Source organism: Manacus candei, unplaced genomic scaffold (genome assembly GCF_025592945.1).
Source record: "Manacus candei isolate 608988 ecotype Guabito, Panama unplaced genomic scaffold, ASM2559294v1 h1tg000056l, whole genome shotgun sequence".
In the NCBI taxonomy this organism is placed as follows: domain Eukaryota; kingdom Metazoa; phylum Chordata; class Aves; order Passeriformes; family Pipridae; genus Manacus; species Manacus candei.
The window spans coordinates 296,983-313,411 of NW_026138104.1; the positions used below are offsets into that span (position 1 = coordinate 296,983).

At 42.8% G+C, this 16,429-nt stretch overlaps 1 protein-coding gene across 1 annotated transcript in view; it reads right to left on the reverse strand.

The window, feature by feature from the left end:
- COL1A2 (collagen type I alpha 2 chain) overlaps positions 1-12,478 on the reverse strand; it is a 38,960-nt gene extending 26,482 nt beyond the window's left edge. The window contains exons 1-15 of the mRNA XM_051802608.1: positions 12,234-12,478; positions 10,018-10,028; positions 9,389-9,406; positions 8,690-8,725; positions 7,298-7,381; positions 5,944-6,000; positions 3,953-3,997; positions 3,803-3,856; positions 3,458-3,511; positions 3,021-3,074; positions 2,450-2,503; positions 2,120-2,173; positions 489-533; positions 231-284; positions 81-125 (exon numbers count right to left, since the gene is read on the reverse strand). Coding sequence (XP_051658568.1) covers positions 81-125; positions 231-284; positions 489-533; positions 2,120-2,173; positions 2,450-2,503; positions 3,021-3,074; positions 3,458-3,511; positions 3,803-3,856; positions 3,953-3,997; positions 5,944-6,000; positions 7,298-7,381; positions 8,690-8,725; positions 9,389-9,406; positions 10,018-10,028; positions 12,234-12,303 — 735 coding nt within the window. The 5' untranslated portion in view covers positions 12,304-12,478. The remainder of the gene's footprint in view (positions 1-80; positions 126-230; positions 285-488; positions 534-2,119; positions 2,174-2,449; positions 2,504-3,020; positions 3,075-3,457; positions 3,512-3,802; positions 3,857-3,952; positions 3,998-5,943; positions 6,001-7,297; positions 7,382-8,689; positions 8,726-9,388; positions 9,407-10,017; positions 10,029-12,233) is intronic.
- Positions 12,479-16,429: the final 3,951 nt, after the last annotated feature.

The window sequence follows — 16,429 nt, forward strand, 5'->3', positions numbered from 1 at the left end:
GCCCAAGAAATCCTCTAAAAACAGGATTAGGAGCACAAGGTCTAATGGAACCATATTGTCAAAGAGCAAGACAAACTTACAGCAGGTCCAGTGGGCCCAGCACTGCCATCACTTCCACGAGCACCCTGTGAGGAAAGAACATGATAAATAGTTTGAAAAGAGAACTGAATATCAGAGAAAGCCACAGTAAGTGGTTGGTCATGATGACAGACAGATGGGAAGCCACTTACAGCTGGTCCAGGGGCACCTACTCTTCCTCTCTCACCAGGGAGACCACGAGCGCCCTGAAAGAAAAAAATTAAATCAACTCATTTATATCTCTTCATTGAACATAGATATATAGAATTTTTTCCCTCTGATAAGTCATAATACTATTACATAAGAGTATCTAGCTAGCTGGAGTGTTGCAAATGACAAATACTGAAGAAAATGCTAGCTGAACAAAATCGATTAGATTATAATTTCCCACAGCAGCAGTGAATACTTACAGGTTGTCCTGGGGTACCATTTTCACCAGGGGCACCAGGTTCTCCCTGTGAAGAAGAAAGTTTGGAGGCTTGAATTAATTAAAGGATGCTTTGGACAGACAGCACAGCACCTTCAGAGAGATTTTCAACTGCTGGATCCTACTCTCTTTGTCTTCTGTAGCACTTGCACCACAGTATACAATAGTATACTCCTGAGGACTGCAATTGTCCCTACATATACTGGAACACAGTCAAATGGAATCATTTTAGAAGAGGAGGGACAGAGAAAGTTGCTTGACTTACCTAGCTCAGCTTTCTTTATCCCCTTTCTTTATTCTGATATTTACTCTGTAGTACACATTTAAAAGATTGGGCCTGGATAGTCAACTACTAATTCAGATCAATCAGCAGCTGTTTTTTAGCTAGAGCAGAACCAGAATGATGCTTTCCTTTGCCTTATGTTAAGGTGACACAGTTCCTGTCAAATGGCTGAAAATAAGGATCTGCCTCAGTTATTTTTAAGACCAATACTACTGATTATTTGAGGTCTAGGTTGATCTGCAGTAACAAGGTTTGGCCTAGAGCACTTGTATCCTGATATACCTGAATGCACCCAATCTTAAATGCTGCCAAGAATGCAAGTTTTTGCCTTCCTCAACTCACAGTTATATTGTGACTGACCTTAATTTATTATGCTGGTGTTTTCCAGTCAGAGTAGCACTCTTACTAGTAACTCTTCTATCATTTATTTAATTGCTTTTTAATATCCAGTAACTGGGTAGACTGTTTGCTATCTCTTTACCATACTTTGTTCTGGAGGTAAACCTCTTACAGTGATACTGGAGAATGGTATGTTACAGGTAATAACTCTAAAACAAAGTGGTGCTAAGCTCTTAGAAACAAACAAGAGGCAGAATTAGCATTTGAGTTTTTCATTGCTATATTAAGAATTCTTGAATACAAATCTTCTGTGAATCACTCAGCTGCATTTAAATTTCCTACAACCCCATACTGCAGTATTTTTCAAGAACACTGGGGCACTGAAGTGGAATGGAAGAAGAAGCTAAAAGAGAAAGAGTTTGCCAGAGATATTTCTGGACTATATTTAAGAATATATTTTTAAGGATTTTTTTTAAGTATAGTGTTCAAATATGTACTAATCTGAAGATGGTAAAAAGGACTGTGAAGATCAAAATAACCTCAGCTCAGAAAAGCGCTTCATCTACCCAAATTTTTAGCAGAAAGCCTTACATTGAACATGTATCTCACACAACAGAGTTTTGCAGAAAAACAAGATGTTTTCATTTTAGCCTGCTTTAAAAAAACCACCAAAATCCAAAATACAATCCACAGAAGAGCACCGATAGCAAAAGCAGTCTGAAGTGCCAGTGAATATTCAATCACCAGAAGCCCAGTTCTGCAGCTCTTACTCACTGTAAGTACTAACTTGACTAAGGGCTCAAGGATAAGGCCCCAGGAAAGTTCCCATGATAAGGTGCATGTATTTGTTCTACATGGATCCACTGACTTCTAGATTATTGCAGCTGAGCAATGTTTATTGGCAACATGGAAGACTGATTGGAGGAGACTTCACATGTTTTTCACTAAAAAGATCTATAAATGCATCCTACATTTTCAGATTTCATGTTTACCTTGTTGCCAGGAGTACCAGGTTGTCCCTTTTGACCATCCAGACCATTGTGTCCCTATATTGAGTAGAAAAATAAATACTGATACATATTTTCTCACAAATGGTTATACACAAACTCTTAGTCTTGTAACATAAATCCCTCCTCCCACACAAAATTATTTCCTAATATAATCTTCTTATTTTTCCAAAATAATCAGTCTTTCATATCAGGCAATATAAAAAACTTCAAGGAGGTTCATGCACTCTTGACTTTCAGAGCATTTCCAGGGGTTTTCAGTCTGCTGCACTGTTATCAGTTTTAAATATTCAGGGAAAATATGTATATACTCACCCTAATTCCCTTAAAGCCAGGCAGACCAGGAGTTCCAGGGAAACCACGAGCACCCTAAAAAACCACAGTGCACAAATGATTGTCTGTCATATTACACATTGCAGTTAAAAAGAAAGAAATGGGATAAGTCTTTCAATAAAATTACTACGTAGATTTGGGTCATGATCATTCAAGTGAGGAATACAGTTCAGACCCTAATCTCTCAGGATCAGACTTGATTATTGATTAACAATAATCAACCTGATTTTTCCAGTTCTGAATCTCAGAAGTTTCGTGCATTACCACGTGATAGCACAGCTGTTTTAACTTCCTGTGCCAAGGTGCCTGCTCACCTGCTTCTGCATAACTCCTCACAGTGGCATTTCTGTTACTCATTACATTTGCTTTACTGGATATGGGGTGGGGAAAAAAACCCCAAAACTATATGATATCCCTGAAAGTAAGGACTGACATTGGATTAATCCATATAAGGAATATTACTAGACTGTTAATGTGATGAAATTCTGAAAGGTTGTTAGGTTTCATTGATCAGTGAATTGCTTTGTATTGTATACAGTGGATTACTACATACCTGAGGGCCAGCAACACCTCTCTCACCAGGTCTTCCAGGTTTGCCAGGGTGACCCTAAAAAATCCAGTAAAAATGCACTAAGAAGGAAAGCTCCTTTTATAAAATAACAACATAAACCATTAAAAAAATACACTGGCAAAGCTTCTCCTTTTCAATAAATACAGGGAGCCTATTAGCTTTCAAGTTTTCTTCTTCCTGTATTCAGGAAGCTAAATAATATTTTTGGAGATGTTTTGGAGTTATCCAATTTTCTGTACCTTTCCAGCATACTGCATCTCTTTTACTGTAAAATAATTATTTCAGGGGCTTATTTATTCTATATATTATAGAAGAATGTAAAAATTATGGCAAATACAATGCTTATCCTAATGATAACCTGATTGTTAGAGTTGAATCACCACCCCAAAAGAGAGGAAAAACATTTAATAACCACTTACATCTTCACCAGCCTTTCCTGGAGGACCGGGGGGACCACGAGGACCGTGGGGACCCTGTTAAAAATAGATTGAGGATTACTTAAAGCATCATTCTTCATCTAAGTCTTTCCACTGGCTTCTGACTTGAGTTGGGGTATAGCTGAAGCCTAATTGACTTTATGATTCCAACTTGAAAGAGCCCAGGTCTGAGTGTTCAGCTCTGTTTCTGTAACAGGATCAAGCAGGAGTATCCAAACATTCAGAGATGTGCAGATGGATAGGAGAAATGGGCCTAAGTATTACAAGCCTACTTTGGTGTGCTATTTCTAAATGTTAACAGTGTCTGCATGTGAAACCTGTACTTACTGTTTGACCAGGTTCACCAGGCTCACCGGGAATGCCTTGAAAACCGGGAGGACCCTAGAAGATGAGGGAGATATTGTTAGTTTTCAAACAAGCTAATTTGTCATCTTTTAGGTATGTCAATGTCAGTAGAAGAGATGAGACTGTACTTACAGGGGGTCCAGATGCTCCAGGTGGGCCTCTAGGCCCCATTAAACCCTAAGGGAGAAAAATTGCAAAATCTCTTTTAAAAACCACTATTAAATAAACTCATCTATAACACCAATTCCTGGTATTCCTAAAATATTGTAAGGAACACAGTTTTCAGTGTGCAATGTCCAGGTCAAACTACACGAAGTTAAGAGATCTGCATGAATTTTCACAGGCAGTCCAAGTGCAAACAGATCTTCTAAGGGCAGTGAACCATCAGAGAATCCAATAGGATGATTAGGAATGTACCATTATGGCTGTGAACCTTGTAATTAGTCTTCTTAATCTATGATGGCTTATTAGCAAGTGCACTGGCTCATTCTTCTATGTACCCTCTACCTCCCTGTGCAGAAAATTCCAGAATTTAAAGATGAGGGTCATAACAAAACAATGTGAAAGGCTCTTATACATATTATGTATACATCTATTTCAAACAATGATCTACTTCTATTTAAATATTTAATTGCTTTCTGGTTTTGATTAAATTCTCTTCATTTCACTGCAAAATAAGTCACTAACATACTTTTGAAAAGGAAATTTCCCCAGATTAGTGCACTTTCATAAGGGTTGTCTTAAGCCTTACTAAGCAAGAAAACAATTTTGAACTGAAATTTAATTTAGACTGCTATTGTCCAAAATGATTTAGGATATGTTTCAACAGAAATCATTATGTTTTAAATTGGTTTTAAAACTTTCTTAGGAACTTTTGTAAATTTGTAAATTTGTAAAACTCACTACAAGATTAAAATCATATGCCAACTTTTCAATGGCTTATGTAGCATTCCTATAAAACTGAATACTTTTCATTAAGAGGAATAAATACATATTAATTACAGGCATTTACTTACGAAAGTTAAAGCAATGTTGCGGATATAAAAATATGCAGTAATTCTAGAAAAAATAACTGTTTCTGAATAGGCTGAATCATATATGCTGCATAAACCCTGTGAATTTGTTCACAAATTATATTACGTAATTATTTTTCCCTCCGTTTCTAACTTCCCGATCTATCACGTTTTCTTCATGAAACTTAAAACTTCCTCACAGAAGGTAGATTCTACTGCTCTTGCTGTCAGATGAACCCTAATTGACTCAAAAATTGGAACTCAGAAAATTGTGACACCCCAAGTAAATCCTCATCTACATTTTCTGATTTATTGTCAGACATTGAGGGCAGAGCTTGATTAAAAGTACTCCTATTTTCCTATATTTAGTATCTAAATGGACACCAAAAGATTTCCCAGAATTCATTTAATATACAGTATTTTTAGAAATGGAGACAAGCATTTGACCCAGAATAATCTTGGGCAGCCTTCATCCTGCTGCTCACCCATCAGATGCACTGGCTGGGATGTCAGTGTGTTTGGTGAATTTAACCCCTATGTTACTACCTGTGTGCACTTAAAATATCTGCTAACATCAGGAAGCATTAGAAATTCATGTGGAGCAGCAATAAACTCCTTAAATTCCATTTGGACATAGTATACAGTAAACAAGGATATCAAATGAGTTGTATAGCCATGGGGGAAAAATGGTCACCAACTGGAGCTGAGATGCTGAGTTACTTTCTAGACCTATGTCTGCCTTAGAGAGCAGCTTTACAATCATTCTTCCTAAAACACGGTTTTCTGTCTCAATATGGGTAAAGTAAACCTATATAAAAGTACACGTTATCTGACATCAAATTATGAGATTCACTGATTCATAAAAGTGTTAAACATATTGAAGATGAAATATGGTCTTGGGACTGTATATTTAAGTCCTAAGACTATTTTAAACACATACATTTCAAAACATATATTGCCCTACATCAAAGGATCAGTTCACAGCCTGATCAAAATATGATCAAAACACTAACTTTATACTATGTTTTGCATTAATACTGCTGGATTAGACTCAAAGGAAAATACTAAACACACCCATGCCAGTTACCAAGTGCTCTATCATATACCTACCATAGGTCCCGGGCCAAAATCAGCTGCTTTAGATGGATCATATTGAGCAGCAAAGTTCTGTAGGTTATAAAAAGTTTGAAATTAAAATACTAAAAATTTTGCCTTAAAAATATTTCTTATCAACATTCTACACCTAAACATCATCCAACTTGTTACACTTGTTATATGACTTGTTAAAGCAGAATACATACAACTCAGTAAACATAGCCCTATTATAATTACATTTCTATTCACATTTCCAAAAAGACTTGATTTTACTGGAAAGGCCCCTTCAAACAGTGGCCTTAAATATCTATGCAGAAGTGATAAAGAAGCATTGCAACAGCGTGAACTGAAAATTAAGAATGTAAACTCAGTGGTCATTTAAAGTTGCAAACTTTCTTTAAACTCTCAAATTGCTCTGCGTAATTATGCACATTTTTCATTGCTTTGCTTAAGTAAAATTCATGTACCAGCCCTGACAGATGAGGTAGGCCCTTCAGCTTCAAAAAGAACTGAGGAGCTGCAGCCTCAGAGACTGCAGTGGATTGTTGATATTTTATCAAAATGGAAAGAAGTTCTACATGGCACAACCGAAAATCCTTTGCTTCCTTGTTTTTGTTTGATTGTTTTATTAGCATATTAAAATAAGAAAAAATAACAAAAGCAGTTTGAGATTTGCAAATGGGAAAATAAACTACTTTTATCCATACTGAAGGCAAAAGAGTAAAGGTAAATCCTTTCCATGCAGAAGGATTTACCAAACTTGATCAATACAACACTGTCTTTGTCTTCATGCTGCCTATGCAAACCAAAGTCAAGCAAAGAGTTAAATTCTGCAGAGAATACGTCATGGACCCTTGTGCAGAAAGTGTGTATGTGACACAGTCCATTTACGTTCTGCAGCATGAATACAGATAGAAATGAAAAATTCTAAAAAATATACTCTAAAATTCTACAGGACTTTTAAGTACTGATTTTTAGCCTAAGGGGTAGTCTTCTTCAGTTTATTCCAACACAGCTGCTGTCTGTTGAATCCAACTGTGAAGGTTTCTTTTCACCATCTGCTTAAAAGCACTGGTTTCATTTAGTTGAATCCTAACCCATACACATTATGGCTGTGTAAATTTAATGCTAAATAACAGGGTTGCTTTGCTCCTCTGCATAAGTCCCTGTTGAATACAGAATCCAAATTTTCCATGGAACATTTACACTGCAAGCAAAGTTTAATTGGAACTGGGACCATGAATTTCTTAAGGCTCATAAGAAAACGTGTGTTCTACTTTCCAATGCAACATCAGTATTTTCCAGCTGATAAACGTTTTGCCTTAGTCAAAAAGCACAGTTTTGGTAATAGGAAGTTTGGATGCCTTACTCCGCCAAGACCTGGAGGACCAGGGGGCCCTGCAGGACCTGGTAGTCCATCTTCACCATCTCTGCCTGGTGGACCTGGTGGACCCTAGAGTCAAAAAGAGGATTACAAAGTGAACATTAGAAGTGGTTGAAGAAATCTCTGATGTGATAACTTCATTAACAACCAGGGACCTACATCACACTCTACAGCAATTTCAATAAATGCCTAACTTGAGAAAATAAGTATAGTCTGATTTTATGTTCACTCCCCATAACTCAAATCAGATATGTACAGACCTTCATATTTGAGAAGATTTATGGGGGAGATATTTCATTTATGCTACCAAAGCATAATCTCCAAATTGGGAAGTTTCATTTTAAGTGAACAAATTTTGGACTTATACATTTCTTGTGACCCATATGGACCCACAAAGGTGCTCAAGTTTTGCCGTTGTGGCAGTTAAGGTGAGGTATTTACTTTGTTTAGTATTTTGGATCCAGTTCAGTGTTAAATGAAATCCATAATAAATGGATTTCTAAAGGAGCAGGATTAGACTTCCTACATTCAGGACAAAGTCTGTATCTCATTTCATTAAATGAATTTAGTTAGTGGTAGCCTAAATCAAATATCCAGTTGATTATACAGATAGAGTCTTCCTAATAGTTCCCTTCACATTTGTCAGCATACTACAATCTCAAAACCTCAAGAGCTCCCTATCAGTAGTATGGCATTTTCATTTTCAGAAGACACGTAAGACACACAACTACAAGCTATACAGATAAGCATGTGAATTTCAGAATGCCACTTTACAAAGAGCAGCAGTGATGCAGAAGCAAAACAGAAAAGCAAATATCAGCAATATGAATGAACAGTACAATTAAATTTTTCAACTGTCCTCATTTATGGTTACTTTTACAGTAGCCTTTAATAATACAACGTCTGCTTTGGCTAGCAGAAGGTAGATGACAAATGCCTAGCTGCCAAGAAGAGAGCTTTTCCAAGCCATCTTCAGAGGCACAGATAATAAATCATCCTCAAAACTGGCTTTGTCTATTCAGGGCTTATCCAGATACCATATTGGTCAAAGACCACATCTTTATGTGTCAGCTTTTCCCTCTACACTTCCATGCACTATTTCCATGGTGAGCAACTGGAAAAACATTTTTCAAGTCATCACTTGGATTGCTAGGCTGCTATATGATCTCAATCACATTTGCTCAGGCACAATGACCATAATTAGGTCGCTGAGGTACTGGTACATAGGTAACTTGGTTTCTTTTTTGATGAAATTGTACATGCAAGCCTCTACAGCTACATTCATTTAATATCACAACGATGCCTGAACTTATTTTTTACCCTACTGTTCTTCCAACAACTGCTGTTCAAAGTTCACAAACAAATGAACGGCCTTACCCTTTCTCCCTGCGGCCCTTTGTCTCCTCTAGGGCCCTGCAGGAAGAAAATAACACTTAATGAGTTACCGCGGAAATTTTCCAGGAGGATACAGGGAAACAGATACATGAAGAATAACTAGTGTACATGAAAAAGTGAAAGATGACTGCACATACAGGTCCAATAGCTATTTTCCACAGACAGATAATTCTTTTTCCCTGTCACTAGACCCTGTCACTACTGTGTGAATTAAAATTATCACTGCACAGACCACAGAAGAAATTTAAAAGTTGATTTTCATCTCCACTAAATAGCTAGTTCTAATTTAAAGTAGGGACTCTTACAAATAAAATAGAATCTATTTAGCTTTTAAGATCTGTATAGATATTGCTGTACTATTCAATTCACGTAAATCTTTCTGAAGGAACTCTGACTAAGAATGCTACTTTGATGAATTTTAGTTCTTAGTAGGTTTAGTTCTGCTCATGGATAAAGCATCTTTATTTTGAATTATTTAAATTCACCCTGGTGTTAAGATGTTGCACTGATTGTTCCCTCCTTTTTACTGCCTATTCATCTCAGTTCCAGTGCTATTTTCAGAGAACATGGAAAATAATGAATGTAGTCAATTTTTCTTTCATCCAATTTTCAACAAAATATTAATCTCTTGAAGATTATTTGATACCATCTCCATTTCCACACAAGAAAAAAATTGCTTACCTTACGCCCTGCAGGTGCCTGGAAAAAATAAAGAAGAGAGTTAAAAAAGTTAAAATTTCTCCCAGTATTCTAGACTAAAATAGTGTATAAACTTAGGTTCATCTTCTTACATAACTATAGTTTTCCTCAGTACAGTATATTTAAGTATGCCCAAAGGTTTTAAATTACTATGAAGGCTACAAGTTTATATATAGCAAAGATGCATGTAACTATATGAAAACATTCTGTTGAAGGTTGACCATCTTGCAGTTATTACAGCCTAAAAAACTAGCATTAAAAAAAAGTCACACCTGAGCTCTTCCATAATCTTTCTGAGCAATGAAATTAGGCTGTAAAACTGGCTTTAAAGTAGAGTCTTCTCCAATCCAAACTGCCAGGTGCAGTATCCAAACACCACTGATCTGTTACATTCTCCTCATGGTCTCTACACCTATGAAGGCAGTCTCTTAAAAAGTCCGTCCCACTTGTGAAATCGGGGTGGGTACCTTTCCAGGCAGTCCCTTCAGGATTTAATCACCATCTTTCCATGACCATCTTGAAATGAACTTTAGAAAATTATACTGCCACAAGAAAAGAATCCTAGCCTGTTAATTGGAGTGCTACATATCAGATAAAGAAATTATACTGACCTCGTTCACATCTGTAAAAAGAAGGGAAAGAAAAAAAGAGAGATAATTAGAGTGTGGATTCAGTTATTTTGCAAGTTTTACATTTCATTGCTTTTAATTCAAAATGCAATTTTCTTTATTTTCTTAACGCAATAAACATTTTCTTTATGTAATTTCTTACTTTTAAGATGATTATTTTAGACTGGAAAGATTCGCAGGTGAAATTGCCATGTATTCCAAATTCAAAACAGACTTGCTAATTAAACTAAAACAAGTAATATGATTGGTGCCGTAAAAAGGCAGATATCATCTATAAGCCTTCTCTAAATATTCTTAAACGTACCTCCCTAGAAATAAAAGCACCAATGTATTTTCACATGTGTGCGTGCAACAGAATAAGCCCAGACAGGCTGATACATTGTGAAGATGTTGAATTTTAGGAGTAATCTTAAATTTTAATGTAAATAGCCCCATCACAATTTTTATGGGGAACGGTTCTAGCCACACATACCTATTTCCACAATTTCCTGTAAAAGCGTGTAACAGAGAACACCTTGAAGCTATTAAACACCAAATGGCAAATAACCATATGTTATGTACTACTAAATATGCTATTATTCATTAGTTGGAAATACAAATTTTCTGAATTTCTTAATTTACAATTAAAAATCTATTTTGGCTTAAACTCATTATAGTAAAATGGTCTCATATCACACTTGAATGCCACCAATTTGACCTTATCCCTAAGTAGCAGGTTGTTGGAGATTTTTCCACAATATGTCACTTCGGCAATGTATGATCACACTAAATTCAGATGATTCGTACAGTCCAGCAAAAGGTAACACTGCTGAAATGCTGAAAGCACTGAAATACCGCGGCAGCACACACCGATTGCCTGTGCTAACCTAACATAAAATTGAAGCCATTACTGCCCCCAGGTGATGTGACACTGGCAACTACCCAAACTCATTGCGGGCAGCGCGGGGGCGCTCGGTTCGGGGTCCCCCACACGAACTGCTCCGTCTCCTTGGCGAAGGAGCTGCTACACCGAGGGTGGGTGGGGGGATGTCCCCAGAATGCCCCGCCAGAACGGCCCTCCCGCCGCCCCTCGGGCATCCCCCGGGCCACGGCCACCGCGCTGGACACTGCCCCGGCTCCTCGCCACCCCCCGGGCTGGCAGCGGCAGGGGCACAGCCGAGGCATGTTCCCGGGGGCTCCCAGCTCCCGGAGCGGGCAACGCACGGCTGCTCCATCCCTCCTCCGCCCTGGAAGGCGGCCAAAGCCCAGTGCAGAGGCACGACGGCCAGGGGCTCAGGGGGCCACTTCCCAGGGCGCTGTCGCGCAGAGAGGCGGGGAAGGGCTCAGCTTCGGCCCCCGCCGAGTGAGCGGGGCGCGTTTCTCTCCCACCACAGTACTTGTGCCTGTGTGGGTGCCCTTTTCCCTCTGCGATGGGGGGCACTAAATCCTCTCTCAGCGAACGTCGGGGAGCCGCGCTCCCTTTTCTCACTAGAGCGGAGCAATATTGCTTCCCTGCCTCCTTTCGTCCTCCCCTCCCCGGAGAGCCCTTGGGGCGGGCCCAGCGTGCGGGGATCTCCGCGGGAACACGGGAACAGCCCCGTCCCGTCGCGCTGGGCCGCAGGGCCCCGGGGCGCCGCAGGGCTCCGATCCGCCCGCAGGGGGCGCTGCCGCGGGCGGGGAGCGGGACGGCGGGTCCCGCACGGAGCCACCGCCGCCCCCCGGGGGAGGGAAGGGATGAGCCGCCGCTCTCCCGCTCCTCCCGCTCCTCCGCTTCGGAAAGCGCGCCTGAAGTCTCACAAAAGTACAGCCTGGGTTCTTCCGCTCGCCGCAAGCACTCTCCTCCCAGCCTGTATCTGTATCTCCTTCCCAGCATCTGCGCTGGAGATAGGGCTTTGCGTTCTTCTTTAGGTACGAGCCCGTCTGGGGGGAGGGGGTTAATCTGGTTTTCTCTTTTTTTTCTTTTTTCTTTTTTCTTTTTTTTTTTTTTTAATTCGTAGCGGGAAATCTCGTTGGCCTTTTGCCATCTTATTCTGAGGGGAAGAAAGAAGCTAGATTCTGATCTGGGACGGGAGGTGGCAGTTTATGAGCTGGTCTCTATCGTTTGGGAAGAGGCAGCTCCCCGCAGATTGCTGGCCGTGGGGAGGGCGTCGGGACAGAGCGCAGAGCCGGACAGCCACCCCTGCCACCACCCCTGCCACAAACAAGCGGAAAACACTTACGTTGGCCTGTTGTTAGGTATGAAGTTACTGCGAGCAGCAACCAAATCCGTGTATCCACAAAGCTGAGCATGTCTAGTTGCAAGACATGCAGACTCCTTGTGGTGCCGAGTCGGTTGGTTAGCTATCGCCTGTGGGACGCAGGCATACAGTCTTGAGGAGTAACTCCAACCTTAGCAGAAACCTGCTGCCCGGGACGCTAAATTAACCCAGCCCCGGTCCGTTCTACTTATACCGCAGGAGGGTCCCGGCACCGCCCAGCCCGTCACGTGCCCGTGTCTCCGGCCCGGCGCGGCAGCCTTGGCAGCGGGACCGGCGGGGGGGCGGCGACGGTAAATTGGTTCCATGCTTTGAGGACGTGGACACTTTGAGGCTTTCGGAAGGAAAATCTGACTCGTCGTCTGATTTTTTTTTTTTTTCCCTTTTCATTCTCTCTCTTTTTTTTCTTCTTTCCCCTCAGCCGTCCCCCGCCCCTCTCACCTCACTTTTCTGGGAGCGCGGCCGGGAGCCTTGCCGGGCAGCCGGCTGGCAGCGCCCCGACGGCGTTCAAAGCGGGAGCTGTCCAGGGCCTACGGAGCCTCCCGCCCTGCGGGAAAGCGGCCGGGGGAGCCGGGACGAGGCTGGATCCCCTACTCAGCCTCTCCTCGTTGTCCACTGCCACCAAGGACAAAGGGCGACCCTCCCCACATTCCCGGACGCTCTAGCGCGAGGCCTCTAGCACGGTCACCACGGTCCCGCGCCCCTCGTCTTTCCCTGCGGACAGCGGGTGCCGGGGCACCGACAGCCCCTCAGCCCGCTGGCAGCGGCCGCCGTGTCCCGGCCGTTCACTCTCCCCGGGGAAGCGGCTCTGGCCAGGGCGCGGGCAGAGAGCCACCAGTCTCCTCTCCCAGCTTCGCGGCCACTCGGGCAGTGTGTGTGTGCGGGGGGAGCCCGGAGTGCCCCGCAGCCGCCGTCTCGAGCGCTCCCCGCCTCCCGGCCCGCCGTACGGGGCTCTCCGGGCGCAGGGAGGAGGATGGGCGCTCCCGGCAGCTCCCCTTCCCGACGGCCACCCGCCCACCCAGATGAGGGAAAGCTGGCGGAGTTGTTTGCCACGTCTGCCCGGCCGCCGGCTTCTCCCTTCCCGGGGGAGGTGGCCGAAGGGGGTGTGAGAGGAGCTGCCCACGCTGTGCCCCTGGGGCTGGCGGCGACAGGCGGCCCCTCGCGGCGGGCAGCGGGACCCTATCGTTCCTCCACGGGCGCCTCTGCCCCCCGTGACTGGGGGCGGGGGGCTACAGTCACTCGGGGTCGCCCATCTCGGCCCCCGCGGCTGCGGGGAGCTGACGTGGTCCCTCCGGCCAGGCCAAGCGGCGGCCGTGGCCAGCCCCCTCCCCGCCCACGGGCTCTTCCAAGGCGGGCAGCTGGCCCCCTTCCAAGCCCCCTCTGCTAGCCGAAGGGAGTCCCGGGCAGAGGTAACGACGAAAGCAAATAGAAGCCCCGGCTCAGCGGGGTGGGGGGCCCTCTCCGGGGCGGAAAAGGCGAGGACAGCGTCCGTCCTCGCTCCCCTTTCCTCCCCCAGCCCAGGCTGTGGGTCGCGAAGCAGGCGGATCCTGCTCTGGCACACCAGGGAGCCGCGACAGCCTCCGAGTTGGCGAGGGAGCCCCGGCGGACAGAGCGGGAGGGCTCCCGGCAGCGGGACGGCAACGCCCCCTGACCACCCCTGAGCCGAGCGGCTCTTCTCCTCCTCAGCCTGCCCTAGAGGAGGTGCCGGGAGTGTATCCAGCCCCATTTATCAGCTGCCTCCGGGGGAACATGTACAGAGAGCATGGGAAAGATGGGGGCATGGCTGTCCGCCTGAGAGGGGACTCTACAGAGGTTGCCCCAGGGGCATTGCCAGCCCCGGGCACAGCCGAAAGCAGCATCCACGACTGGAGAGCCAGTCGTACCCAGTCGAACTGCCTGCCTGTAGCCGCCTCCGCGGACGGGACGGTTTCTGGCTATCTAGAATGCCGATGGAATGGAAAAGCCTGCAGTTTGGATAGAAAAAACATGGCATTAGGAAAATGTTGTTCGTCCAACAAAGTACGTCCGGCCACAAAATAGGAGCGCAAAAAATGATGACAGATATAAACATTGTAATAAAAGTATATGGTATAAACGGTATATGAGTATTCTTTCAGATTATCTTTCATGTGAATGGTATCACTTTAGATCAAGTAGGATTTTAAATGAACCTGGGCAGCGAAGATAACTACTTGAAAGTTTATACCAGCATAAACCTAAAGTAGCTCAGTGAGCTTTAAACAAGATGAAATAATAAATGAAATTTAACTCAAAACACTGAGGCTCAAGTTCGAGTATTTCCTGACAACACTTCCAGTGAACAGTGTTTTGGTTTTTTCAAACTTGTTCCTTGAAATCAGCCATTGACTGTACAGCCAGAGTTTTTCTTCATTTTGACTCTGCTGCATCGGTAGAACAGTTATTGACTGATTATAATAATAATTAGATTCTTTTGAGACAAAACCTGTTCTAACTGCATATGTATAAAACTACTTTATGCATGTTTTCATGAAATGATAGCCCTTTTCTACTGATGGAACACTGTGATGGTGCAGGAATGCAGACACATGTATCCTGACCAAATCAAACTAAACCTCCATCCTGCCCATGAAGTTTCACACAGGAAAGACAAGCCCCCATCCCAATGAAGGGAAAACCCCTGCAAAGACGTGGATGTTCAACTACCATATCTACCATAAAGCAGATGGCTGAGGGAGACGCGTAGCCAGAAGCTCAGCAACACACAAAAGCAGTTGAGATGATATGAAACTCTTTAAACTTCTAAAGAGATTAATTCTTGGTATGCTTCAGCCATTTTAGGGTTGGTCCATATGGATAGGAAAAATAAAAGAGAGATACAAAAGAGTAATTCATTGGTATGGCTCTCTTCCCAGGTCTACCAGTCTCTCTTCAGCAATCCACTATGCTGAAAAAAGGGAGTACTTAGTGACTTTGGTTCTGTGGTGTGAAATCAGAAATATTTTTTTCCTTAAAATACAATTAGTGTGAATGGTTGCTAATATGCAAATATCAGTATTAGTATTTTGACTCCTGAAGCAACACAAATAACATGACAGCTTTTGGAGCCATTAGCATGCCAGAAGTGATTTAATCAGCCGACTTTAGCGAGTAAACATCTAAGAACTCTTTTTTCCTTTGGATCATACTTGTTTAAAGGAACTATTTCACATTGAAGCCAGTAATTAATGCCTATGGCACAATTTAAATTGAAACTGATGATAATAAAAAATATCCTCTGCAAAATTTGCTGTTAGGGCAAGTTTTAAAAGAGAGAAGTTTCCAGGTGATGTCAAACCACATTTATTTCTCATTACTTTGAACAAATCTTTAGAATACAGACCAAAAATTATGAAAGCTGTAACTTTTTAATACATACATTGGAAAGTATTTTCCATGCATGCTCTTTCAAAACTTATCAGCCAACCATCGAGCCATTGTCATAGAATCATAGAATCATAGAATCATAGAATCATAGAATCATAGAATGGCTTTGGTTGGAAGGGACCTTAGAGATCATCTAGTTCCAACCCTCTTGCCATGGGCAGAGACACCTTTCACTATACCTGGCCGGATGTCCGACCTGGCCATGAACACTTCCAGGGATGGGGCATCCACAGCTTCCCTGCATAACCTGTTCCAGTGCCTCACCAACCTCATAGTAAATAATTTTTTCCTAATATCCAATCTAAACTTACTCTCTTTCAGTTTGAGACCATTCCCACCTGTCCTATCCCTTCATGCTTTTGTAAATTGTCTCTCTCCATCTTTCTTAGAGGCTCCCTTCAGGTGCTGGAAAGCCTCAATTAGGTCACCCCAAAGCCTTCTCTTTCTCTTTTCCAGGCTGAACAATACCAATTCTTTTAGCCTTTCTGCATAGGAAATGTGCTCCATCCCTCTAATCAACTTGGTGGCCCTGCTCTGGACTCGCTTGAACAGGTTGATGCCCTTCCTGTGCTGGGAACCCCAGAGCTAGATACAGTACTCAAGGCGGAGTCTCACCAGAGTGGATTAGATGGGCCAAACAATTATCTAGCCAAAAATTTAATACTGTCTGGCCAGTATCATATTACAAGAAATCACAGAACAATGCTAGAGTTTGGAGAAAGATCTCCATCTTTTTTGACAGTCCCTAAACCTCA